Source organism: Pygocentrus nattereri, chromosome 17 (genome assembly GCF_015220715.1).
Source record: "Pygocentrus nattereri isolate fPygNat1 chromosome 17, fPygNat1.pri, whole genome shotgun sequence".
In the NCBI taxonomy this organism is placed as follows: Eukaryota; Metazoa; Chordata; class Actinopteri; order Characiformes; family Serrasalmidae; genus Pygocentrus; species Pygocentrus nattereri.
In genome coordinates, this window is record NC_051227.1 from 22,358,369 (window position 1) to 22,370,651 (window position 12,283).

The window sequence follows — 12,283 nt, forward strand, 5'->3', positions numbered from 1 at the left end:
TTATGTTACAGCATACAAAGCCATTTTAGACAGTTAAATGCTTACAACTTTGTCTCAACAGTTTATGGACGGCCCTTTCCTGTTCCAGTGTGATTGAGCCCCTGTGCACAAGGCCATGACCATAAAGACATGATTTGATAAATTAAAAAATCTAAATCAATTATGACTCCAGTAAGCGCTAACACACTGACCATTGTTGCCTTTTTTACTGTTGTATGCTATACATACACTGCTCTCCATTTTCTGTATATTCACAAAGCATAATGAAAAATAAGCTCTTTGACGCCTCTTCATGTTTCCTGCGAGTGGCTGTTCATCATAAATGTCACCCTTTTATGTGCCCGCATGATGATTTATCACAGCCAGCATTTGTGAGGCTGAAACTTAGTCATTAACCCTTAGACATGCTTTATGAGTCAGGCCCCAGATCAGATCTTTAATATGTTAACGTATTCCAAACATACTCATTTATGTTAAAATCAGCTTAAAACCAGGAGTCCCGACTTTTGAGGGGGATATAGGCTTACGTCATAGATGTGGAATAGGTCAAGAGGATCTGTTCATATTACGTGATTTAATTGGCACAAATGTGTCCAGTTTTCTTAGTGTTTAGCTCATAGGAAAGGTCAGCCAGCTCTCAGAGAAATCGCATTAGCAGAGCATGTGTGGGTTATGAAGCTATTTTTAGTTCCTTCCTGCAGTTGCATAATTTTCTCATTTCCAATTTAAGGCCTTTGGTTTTTGACCTACTTTTATCCCACAGCGGATTTTGTTGAGCCTTTTTGCAGTTCACACTGTTCTGCCTTCGTGCAGTATAGCAGAGATTAATTAGTATATGGAATAAATGTGCCGTAACGTAGGTGACATATTTGATGAGTTTAAGTTTGTCATAGAAGTCTGTCTGTCAGCAGGGACAGATTCTTAAAGTGCACTGCCTTGTTTTTCTAAGGACCCTCTGCTGGTGGTTTCTAGTGGATGTCCCCAGAGGCAGGGATGCTTTTCAGTTTCTTATTTGTATTTGAGTGTTTCTGTTCAGTGTGAGGAGTGTTGAGTGGTGTGAGGGCGGCAGATTGAATTAGTTCGGCAGGCAGGCAGTGTTTCTGCATACAGTCAGCAGTCTGAGCTGCTGATGAAATGCACAGAAATGATGCATCCCTGGCATTCATAGCAATGAATATATCAATGAATCAATCGACTGGTGTTATGGTGAAGAGTTAAAGTTTAATAGTTTCTTTAGATTAAGAAATAACAGTAGTTAAATAATTTTATAATAATAATAATAATAATTATTATTATTATTATTGGAAATATTATTAAGGCTCATTTTGGGGCTACGTATTGGTGGTTGTCTTATTATATTAGAAACCAAGAAAACCCTTTTTCTTAAATAAAAGAGTATAATGTAATATGTAGACACATTGTTCAAATTCCAAAATCTATCTTTCAGTCCCCAGTACACCTACATGAAGCGTGGAAAAATGTTTTAAATTATCTCTTTTTGTGATGCCATGAAAGCCCACATATTTACAAATATACACATATAAAATGACACAAAAGTTATAAGGAGTAATACAGTCTGGATTGCTTTTTGAAAGAGGTGGAGTACAGGCCAGCCAATCAGAACAAAGATAATATACATACATTGGTTTTAAAGGCACAGTAACAGAAACAACCTTTTTAATTTTTAAGGATAAAGAGAGTCTGAAAATAACCAACTTATAGCTGTTTTTGTTACATACTGTTGTATGCAAAATGTTGAACAGTCCTAGTCAAATTGCAGGTTTTATTGACTTTCTAAGTGATATTTCTAAGTTTGTCATTTTTATGCATTTTATTGCACAATTTATGCAATTCACAATTTATTTAAGCCAGAATATATTTAGTCTAATATAAAAAAAAACAAAACACAAAATATAAAACATGCCATAACTTTTGCACAGGCCGTATTTTTTTTCACCAATATGTTATTCAGCAAATAAACAGTAATTGTGAATTAAAATGTGCTAAAATATGTTCTCTGTAGAGGATGTGTTCACTTAATTTCAGTTAGAGCAGGGGCGCTCATACTTTTGTATATAATTGTAAAATCAAGTAAACATAATAAGTGGAGCTCTGGAGAAAGAAACAAAATACAAGAACCCTGTAGGATGCGGTCCCTTTAAATGGTTCTATCTAAAGGATTTTCACATTTATGGGGAAACATTGAGTGCGTTTACATACACTTAATAATCCGGTAACAGCAGAAAATCACTAGTCCAGATAGGATTTTGTCACTAGTCCAATTTATATGCAATCAGATTTCTGCTTTGCAACCAGACATTAAAGTCACAGAAGAAAACGTGACGTAAACATAACTTGAAACTCAAACTTCATACCTCTGCTTTTTTTTTAAAAACATGCACCACATTACCTGAAAATATGAGCATACATTATCTAGAAGATGAAGAATATTTGAATCCTTTATTTCGTCAAGCATGTAGTTGGTTTCAGTGTCACTTCAAAAGTGATTTGCTGCCATCTTACGCCAGCACTGCTTACTTATTTTCAATACAGCAGTCTGTTTCGCACATGTGCAGACTGAGAAATCTGAAAGAAATCAGAGCAAGAGTTCACACGCACTGAGAAACCTGAGTACTGAGCTACAATCCAGCTCTCTTTATTGAATTTCTTTCTCAGATTTCTAGACCTTATTTTAGTCTAAGCAATCAGAGTGTGCTGTTTACATGACCACTTGAATAATCAGATAACTGTAGAAGTCTGATTATGATCGGATTATTTTTGAGTGCATGTAAACACATTTAATGCTTAATATAAATGATGGTCATTGTATCATTGTTCTCTTGCATTTTGTAGTGGTGTGACAGTAAACATATTTTCAGGGTTGGGCACACTTCTGAGGTCAGTGTTCCACCAGTTATTCCATATTTTTTATGTGTATGATTATGCAGAGCTCTAATTATGTACCACACAGATTGTTTTGGCTCAGATAGAGAAATGTGTCAAAAAGGACATTTTCAGCACTTGCTGTGCCGGCACTCAAAATAAACTCCAAAAATAACAAGCACAAGACTTAATAAGTGACTTCAGAAGAAAAACCCAGTGATTTGAGACTGGGTGCATCCATAGCATTTGGCCTTCCCCTCCCCACCCTCTTTACTTAGGATGCACCCATATGCCTAGTTTAGTCTGTGGCCATGGACTCCACAATAAGTGAGAGACCCTCAGAAGAGCACTGGATTGTAATCATTAGATCACTACTGTTTCCCCACATCTCAGTCAGTATGGATGTCAAAGTTTAAAGCAGTAACACATAAACTGATTGTCCTTAAAAGGACTCAAAGAGACATTTATGAATTTTTATAAGAGTTTTTGCCAGAATGAGCTCAACACAGTGCTATTAACATTTTACCTAACATTTCTCTGCAGCCGTCTGAAGATTCTTCAAAAGGCCTCTGTTTGTACGCTGTTGAGAAACTCCTGTGCTTTCAGGGTGTTCACGGGCGAGCAGGTGTTCACATGGACAGGGACGTGCGAGTGGACCTGGGATTCAGGGCCATGCCCATGACGGAAGAGCAGCGGCGCCAGTTCAGCCCCGGACCCCGCACCACCATGTTCCGCATCCCAGAATTCAAATGGTCTCCCATGCACCAGCGCTTACTCACAGACCTGCTCTTTGCCTTGGAGGCAGACGTCCATGTGTGGAGAAGGTCAGTGGCGTCTCGTTTCATCAGTCATATGGAATTTTAATGTACAATGGTTATTACAGTGTAATAACTAAATTATTGGTGATAAAATTGACATAATGCACTATACTGAAGCTTGACATTGACGTGTAATTACTACATTAATTATGGAAGGAATAAAATATAATAGACCCCCCCCCCACCTTTCTGACTCTCTCTCTTGCTCTATCTTGCTCTCTCCTCTGTCTCTCTCTCTCTCTCTCTCTCTCTCTCTATCTTTCCTTATATCTCTCTTGCTTTTTCTCTTTGTTTTGCTTTGTTTTTCCCTCTTCGTCTTGCTGTTGCTCTCTCTCTCTTTCTCTCTTGCCTCTTTTTGCACTCTCTCTTTCATGCGCTGTGTCTCACTCTCCATCTTGCTTTTGCTCTCCCATTTTCTCTCTCTTTTTCTCTTCATCTCCCATGTCTTACATTTCACTTTTTACTCTCTCTCTCTCTTTCTCTCTCTCTGTCTTCACTCTTTCCCTTTCTCTTTTTCTCTCACTTGCTGTTTTCTGTCTTTCACTCTCTCTTTCTCTTTTTTCTATATTTCCCCTCTCTTTCTCTTTCTCTCACTTTCCATCTTTGCTCTCTTTTTCTCACTATTGTTTCCTCCTTACATCTCTCACTTTTTTCTTTCACTTTTGCTTTTCTCTCTCTCTCTCTCTCTCTGTCTCACACACAGCCACTCCACCAAGTCAGTCATGGATTTTGTGAACAGCAATGAAAACATCATCTTTGTGCACAACACTATACACCTCATCTCTCAGATGGTGGACAACATCATCATCGCTTGTGGAGGAATACTGCCTCTGCTCTCTGCTGCTACCTCACCTTCTGTAAGTGGTTCTAGCACCATCTTCTGGTGGTCAGCCAGTAGTGCATGTATAAAGTTCTAACTGTTTATTAGACTAGCTCCACTAAACATGCTGTCGTCACTAAGGAGGCACAGAAGCTAGGAAGTCACAAATTAGCATGATGTCTTTAACAATATGGTGTATGGAGGCTATGATTTCATTCTCTCTCAGCATGATTAGATGCTGGTTTAATAGTTTTTGGAGGAAAGAACATGGCTATTTCTTCTATATTTAAAAAAGTCCAACCCAGTAATGTGCATATTTTTGTGCTCTGAGCTTATCTGAGCACAAATACGAAGAAAAATTTCAAATGAATGAGGCCAATGGGCAACAAGTTGGTCTTAATTACAAAATTATATATATATATATATATATGAAAATAACCTGTTTATCCAAGGTATAGCATCTGACCAATCAGAACAAGTTCTGTGGCATTTTTCCTTACTATACTGCATTTTGAATATGTATATTAAGTGATAATAATAATAATAATAATAATAATAATAATAATATAATAAGTGCCAATTAGTGATGATCTTCTTAACATGCTTTATTCTGGTGTTGTGGTGCTGCTAATTCTGTTTTATTTCCTTTGCTATTTTCTGTGTCCTTCAGAGCACCAAGGTTAGTATAAATCTTTATTCTCTCTTTGGTTTCTGCTTGTTTATACTTTCATAGTCATAGTGCCAAAACCTCATCTGTAAATGCCATTGCTCATATTTATATTCAGTTGCTTATTTTTCCATATACAGAAACGGCCTAAAAATGACTGTTTCCACCCAAAACATTTAAATTGTCCTGTTCAGCAAGTTCATTATTTTGTTTTCATTTGTCCTACAGTAGACAACGCATTAATATTCATTTGTTCTCTCGAGCACGGAAGAGTGATGCCAGTCAGTTTTGTGAGCAGTTGTTTTCATGGCACAGTATTTAATATTCTCAGAGTCGGGGCAGTTGATCAAAAGTTTAGTGTGTAGCTGATGGACGAGTAAAGTGGGAAGCGGCAGTCGATAGACAGCTAGAGCATCAGTCTTTACATGGAATCTATTTGGCTGAAGTGAGTACACGTCCACATGAATAAAATGAATGCCATCAGTACAACTGTCCATGCAAAAAATGATGTCTCTGCAAGTGAAATCACCTTAAAAACCTTCAAAAATATATTATTTCTCATATTATTAATTATGTTACTCTTGTAAATATAGCATAAGATTATTCAGTATTTAAGATTATATAATGTAAATAAGATTAAATAAGAGTAGTATTCATAAGGTCAGATGACGCCTACCTAAGCCCTCAATGACAACTGATATAAACTCTTATAAGGCCTTATTTCAAGAAGGGACTCTTATAAAGATACTTTATAAGATACAAATGTCTATGTAAGTTTATTTCAATCATGAAAGACTTACATTGGTGTTGTATAGCCTCATGAACACTGCTCTTCAGTAAAGTGGTACTAATTATGCAACCTATTTCTAAATAATTATATGTAGTCATATTTTAGGTAAAACAATCTATAAATAAATAGAATAATCTTATAGTATTATTATAATTACAAATATTTGACATGTTCACTAGATTTATGATGAGCCAGGATACCATTTTTGTAGTGCTGTTTTTTCAGTTTGCTTACTTTGGCACTTCATTTCCTGTGGTAGAGAGAGGCGGGTGTGGTGTCTTATCGGTCAGGTGGGTGCTGCACCAGAACTAGCTAACAGGCAGCACAACGCCTGCTAGACAGTCTTTATCCTAGAGATGGGCATCATGCCGATATTTTCAATAAAGTCTGGCTGCAGACATGCACTCTCAGCCAGATGCTCTCAGCCCCAGTGATGTAAGTGTACATGCACTCTGTGCCACAATGGCAGAAGCGGCCCAACTCCCCGATAACTTTTGGCTCCTGGTGCTTAACGATATCATCACTTAATCTATTTTTCATCCGTAACATGGCAAGAGAATTACACCCTGCAGTCTGTTGAAAAAGTCATAGAACCCATTAAAAGTGTCTGTTGGTTCCTGGTGGTTTTAGTTGCTAATGGTATTCTGTGTTTTCCTAATGTGTTGATATCACAGTGCAAAGGATTCTGATTGTTTAATCAGGTATTATGGGACTGATTCCAGATATATTTGTTTGTTTCCTAATGGCCTCTAATGGCAACCATCAAGCCAATTCCCATTAGGAAGCAAAACCATGGACAGCTCTGCAAATAGAGTTACATTGTGACGATGTATGTTTTGGTGCCCATGACATTGTCTGCTTAGTGCTTTTTAAACGTTGTCACAATGTTGAAATGTAATTCCTCAGAAAGTTATGACAACATTGTCTGACACCTTTCTAGTAGGTTGTGACAATGTTGACAAGACAGCAAAAGTAATGAGTACTACACTGACTGTACTGTACCTCCTAGAATCCATAATAAGTTCTATTTTAATCAAAATTTCCATATTTAATTACCTTATTACCAGTATGGAAACATTAATATGTGTTCAGAGCAACTCTTATTCCCCAACAGTATGTGGTTCGCAGTTTTTTCTCGTAAAACCGACAAAAGCACGGTTGTGGCAAAGCGGCACTGACGTCATCAATAGGCTGGCAGTGCATGTCAGACTGAGAGTCCAGACCTTCTTGATATTTTCATCACTATTGGGATAAATGTCACAGTACCCTTTTCTGAGCATATAGTGGGTATGTTCAGAACACTGAATAACTGCATGTATCATTAAAATGACTTATACCCGTTATAGAGAGCCTGTAAAAAAACAACAGTATATCGCTGCTGACCACAGTTTTTGTCGTTTTTCAGTTTTTTACATAATTTGAAATTGCCTGTTGAACTTCACATTTTGTGTAAATTTCATGATGAATGGACCAAAAGAAATGGCCCAACATTACTTGGGGGCTAAAAAGGTTTTGTTCTGACAGCAGTGATATATGAACCCCATAGTAAGGAGCTGAATGTCATTCCAGTATTAACTTTTTTACCAATTGTTTGTTTTTCCTGCTGTTTATGCTTCTCAAACTTTTCTGTATCATAAAAATGTCTCCAAGTGTTAAGGTGTTATATTTTCTGCCGTATCACCCACTCTTTATACTATTACACTTTCCTGGCTCAGCTAGAAAAACAACATCAGGGTCTTCCCACTCATCACTGCATGTCTGCTGTTAGCATTCAATCACTGTATGGGCATTGTGTAAATGAGAATGTTCATGTGTTGTCAAAAATGTTGTGTTCTATGTCTCCTTTCACTTCTAATGTGGTACAATTACCCAGAGATCTGCAAAGAAAATGTATTTTTTCACACTTTATGGTTCCAGCTTAGCACAGCAAGCTAATAAAGGGAAACAAATCGAAAGCTCCAGCATGCCAAGGAAGAAGAGGAAAACAGCAATGGCTGTTTTTGTATCATCATTCATAGCAGAACTGAAAGGCATAACTATATAGAGAGCAACAACAATTTGCTTTGTAAACTTTTCTGAGGGTGTTGTTGTCATTCAGTACACTCCCAAGTTCTCTTAGAGGTGGAACTAATCACTGTGAGAGAACTTTGACATCCATTTTTAACACGAAGTGCCAGACCTGAGATTCGCTTGTGTGGAACAAAGTGAAAAGTCTGAATGGCTGCACAAAGCTGGCAGTGTACTTTCAGCAACAAAAGAACTAAACTAGAACAACAGCCAAACACACTGTTGTCAGTAAAACTACAAAGAACTTATGTACACACTTACAGAGGCTCCTTCCATGTAGTGATGCAGGTGACCTTGTGACTTGTGGGCCAATATCAGTCAGGGGGAGGTCTCAGAACAAACACTATGGTGATTAGAAGCAGTCACAGCCAGGGGGAGCTCTCAGAACCAAACACTGTTATGATTAGGACCAATCACAGTCATCGGGAGGTCTCAGAACAAACACTGTGGTAATTAGGACCAATCACAGTCAGGGGGAGGTCTCAGAACAAACACCATGGTGATTAAGACCAATCACAGTCATCGGGAGGTCTCAGAACAAACACTGTGGTAATTAGGACCAATCACAGTCAGGGGGAGGTCTCAGAACAAACACCATGGTGATTAAGACCAATCACAGTCATCGGGAGGTCTCAGAACAAACACTGTGGTAATTAGGACCAATCACAGTCAGGGGGAGGTCTCAAAACAAACACCATGGTGATTAAGACCAATCACAGCCAGTGGGAGGTTTCAGAACCAAACACTGTTATGATCAGGAGTAATCACAGTCAGTGGGAGGTCTCAGAACAAACACTGTGATAATTAGGATTTCCGTTTAATAGTCAACACTATTAAAAAACTTAAACTATCATGTTATTTTGGCCAAAAAGGCGTAATTGTGCTTCTACAGTTGTTTTCATTTGAAGTTTACCGCTGGCATAAGGCTGCTTCATCACCATACTTTAGCTTGATGTTTCACATTTGTGAAATTATTATCTCACGCTGAGTGAAATGATTGAATGCCCAGGTTATTAGCTATACAGTTTCAGAAAAACTGTCTGTCTTTGGAGTGGTACCCCTCTTGTCACAGGGGTGGTTCCCTCAGTCTTCAGTACCTTTAGTTAGGGATCATAATTGTACCATATTTCTTTGAGGTTTTTATTTTTTGAAGGTATATTGACTCCATACACCTTGGCTTGTCTCCAGGCCTTTTATTTTGTTGTTCTGATTTAGTATATTAGGTTGTGAAAAGGTTACAATATGTACCTTTTCCCTGGGAAAACTTGTTTAAGGTAAATAGTTGGACCTTAAAACCACTGATGTACCTTTGAGGGTACGTTTACATTGCTTGATAAACAAAAACTGTATCTGCTCAGTATTTTTCTGATGGCGTACTAACAGTATCCTTTAAAACTTTGCATTAGTTTTTTAATAAAATAAAACCTACGTGATCGCAGTTAAATGTGTAAAAAGATACTAATGTCTAGTTTAGTCTTGTGCAACATCAGAAATGAAGGAATTCCAGGTGAACAGAGCTGTAGATAATACTAAAGTGACTGCATATAGTGGTGATAAAATGAACATGCATAATACATTGCATTTAAAAATGACATCACATCTTTAGGTCGATTCATAATATTGTTTCAAAGTATTTGAAATAATACTTGATTATAATACTTTCATTCACTGTCAGAAATAAAGGTTCTCTGCAGGTATTTTTCAATGATCACAGTAAAAACAATGTATATGTTCCCTCAAAGGTAAAACAGTGGTTTTAAGGTCCAAATTTGTAATTTTTTTTTCCAGGTGAAAAGTACATAATTATACCTTTTTATAACCTAATGTTTTACAACAGAACAATAAAATAAAAAACCTGGAGATGAGACGAGATGTGTAGAGTCATTACAACTTATTGGAGTATGGTACAGTTATGTTCCCTGACTAAAGGTACTGAGAGGTGTACTGCCCCAGTGATAGTTTAGTAGCCTTTTTTTCTGAGAGTGTTGTCTCCATTAGAGTATATACATCTGCATTGTATATCATTGCTGTCCAAATAAAATGTAGAATTTTCTACATCATATGATCACAATAGATGTCCACAATTGTGTGAAAATGTCATGATAAAAATGCTGCAAAATCACGCTGAAAAAACAATTCACATTAAGCTCAGAATGTTTTTGCCCTCTTCTATAAAGTTACTTTTTCAGAGGTACATGTTGCGTTAAGGAGACATATGTTATAAGATATATGATAGTGATTATATGTTGTTCTATATAAAATAACAGAAATTCTTAATTATCCACAGATTGGCCATTTTATCAGTGAACACTGATCAGTGTTCTCCCTATGCCGTTAGCTGACTGACTGTAGTCCATCTGCACAATTAGCCTTCCTCTACACTTAGTGGAACAGGACCACCATAAGACCACCACTGACAAGATATTATTTGGTTGGAAGAACAGCAGTGATTCAGATACTGAGGGTACAGGTGTATCAGAGGCAGCAGTATTGTGTATTGTTGATTGTTGATAGATTGTGAAGATCTGAATTTGTGTGTGTGTGTGTGTGTGTGTGTGTGTGTGTGTGTGTGTGTGTGTGTGTTTGAATGCTAGTCTGAGCTGGAAGGGATTGAGGTGACCCAAGGCATGTCCTCTGACATGGCGGTGACTTTCCTGTCTCGACTCATGTCCATGGTGGATGTGCTGGTGTTCGCCAGCTCCCTCAACTTCAGCGAGATTGAGGCTGAGAAGAACATGTCATCTGGAGGACTAATGCGCCAGTGCCTCAGACTTGGTGAGTGCATGTGTGTCTGTTTACAGATGGTTTTAAGAGAAAAATGTCCTGACCAGAGAAAATCTGAGCTAACCTACAAACGCAATAGGTAGAGCTCAAATAGTAACAGAGAGTAGAATTATTGAATGTTTTAAGCTTCATTTTTTGTGAATATACTCTCATTCTGAAACTGATACCTAAAATGTTCCAAAATATTGGGTTTGAGAATTATGTTTTTGAGCAAGCATTTGCAAGGACTTTAGGTATTCCACCCTCTATGTTGCAGAATATTATTAAACAAGTCATGGAATCCAGAGAAATCTCTGTGCATAAAAGACAAGGCTGAAATACAATAATGCCCTTAACCTTCAATCTCTCAGATGGTACTGTGTTAAAACTGGCATGATTCTTTTATAATTATGACCATATGAGCTTGGGAATACTCCAGATAATAGTGAAATGAAAGCCAAATATCAACAATATCCAGAAACGCTGCCGACTTCTCTGGGCTAAAGCTCATCTGAGATGGACTGATGCAAAGCAATGGACTTTCATAACCAGAGAGGGAAAATGACATTTTCAATTGATGATTCCATATTTTTCTGGTTACTCTAACAGCTGAAAGCTCACCACAGTGATTCCTGCCTTTTACAGCACAAAGTACAAAATATGCATCTAAGTATACTATATTGAAGATTTTCTTATCATTACATGACACATTGAACTTTTTTCCCTTTGAACTTTCTCTCTCTCTCTCTCTCTCTCTCTCTCTCTCTCTCTCATTGTCTCTCTCTGTCTTTCTCTGTCTGTCTGTCTCTCTCTGTCTTTCTGTCTCCCTCTGTCTCTCTCTCAGTGTGTTGCGTTGCTGTGCGGAGTTGTTTGGAGTGCAGACAGCGTCAGAGAGACAGGGGATTTAAATCTTCTCTGTCCAGCATGAAGCCTCAGGAGAGCACAGGGGTGACCAGCAAGGTGTCCACCTCTCTAAATCCCTCCCTTTTCACACTTCCTAACGAGACTGCTTAGTAATATATATATAAAATAATTTGTTGATTGAATTTAACATATTTGTACTTATTCTAATGTCATATACTTTACAAGCAAAAATACATGATCATAGGTCACATTAATGTTCGAGAGTTTGAACTGACTTATCATATGAATCATTTATTCATAAAAACGTAACCAGTGTAGATTGTTGACACCATCGCTGCTGTCAGAAGAAAACCTTCTATCTCCATTTTTGTTGTTTTTCAGTTTTTGACATAATTTGAAAATACCTTTAGGCCTTTACCTTATGTATAAAATTCATGAAGAATGGACCAAAAGAAACAGCCCAAAAAGTCTGGTTCCACTGACTTACATTAAAAGTAAAGTGTATTTTTTCCTTCTCCTGTAATGTCATCATTTTGTAGATACAGGGTTTTCTTCCGACAGCAGCTATATACATAAATGTGAGATTGTAATATTAATTGCATTATAAGTTC

General features: G+C 37.4%; 1 protein-coding gene across 5 annotated transcripts in view; it reads left to right on the top strand.

Moving 5' to 3' along the window:
* The window catches only part of nbeab (neurobeachin b), a 481,645-nt gene that overhangs the window by 216,313 nt on the left and 253,049 nt on the right, over positions 1–12,283 (top strand). For 3 of the 5 annotated variants that reach the window (XM_037546398.1, XM_037546400.1, XM_037546401.1), the window contains exons 23-27: positions 3,490–3,707; positions 4,405–4,558; positions 5,192–5,200; positions 10,640–10,820; positions 11,653–11,768. In XM_037546398.1, the coding sequence (XP_037402295.1) occupies positions 3,490–3,707; positions 4,405–4,558; positions 5,192–5,200; positions 10,640–10,820; positions 11,653–11,768 (678 nt within the window). The remainder of the gene's footprint in view (positions 1–3,489; positions 3,708–4,404; positions 4,559–5,191; positions 5,201–10,639; positions 10,821–11,652; positions 11,769–12,283) is intronic. The other 2 variants (XM_037546399.1, XM_037546402.1) reach the window with 1 other exon arrangement.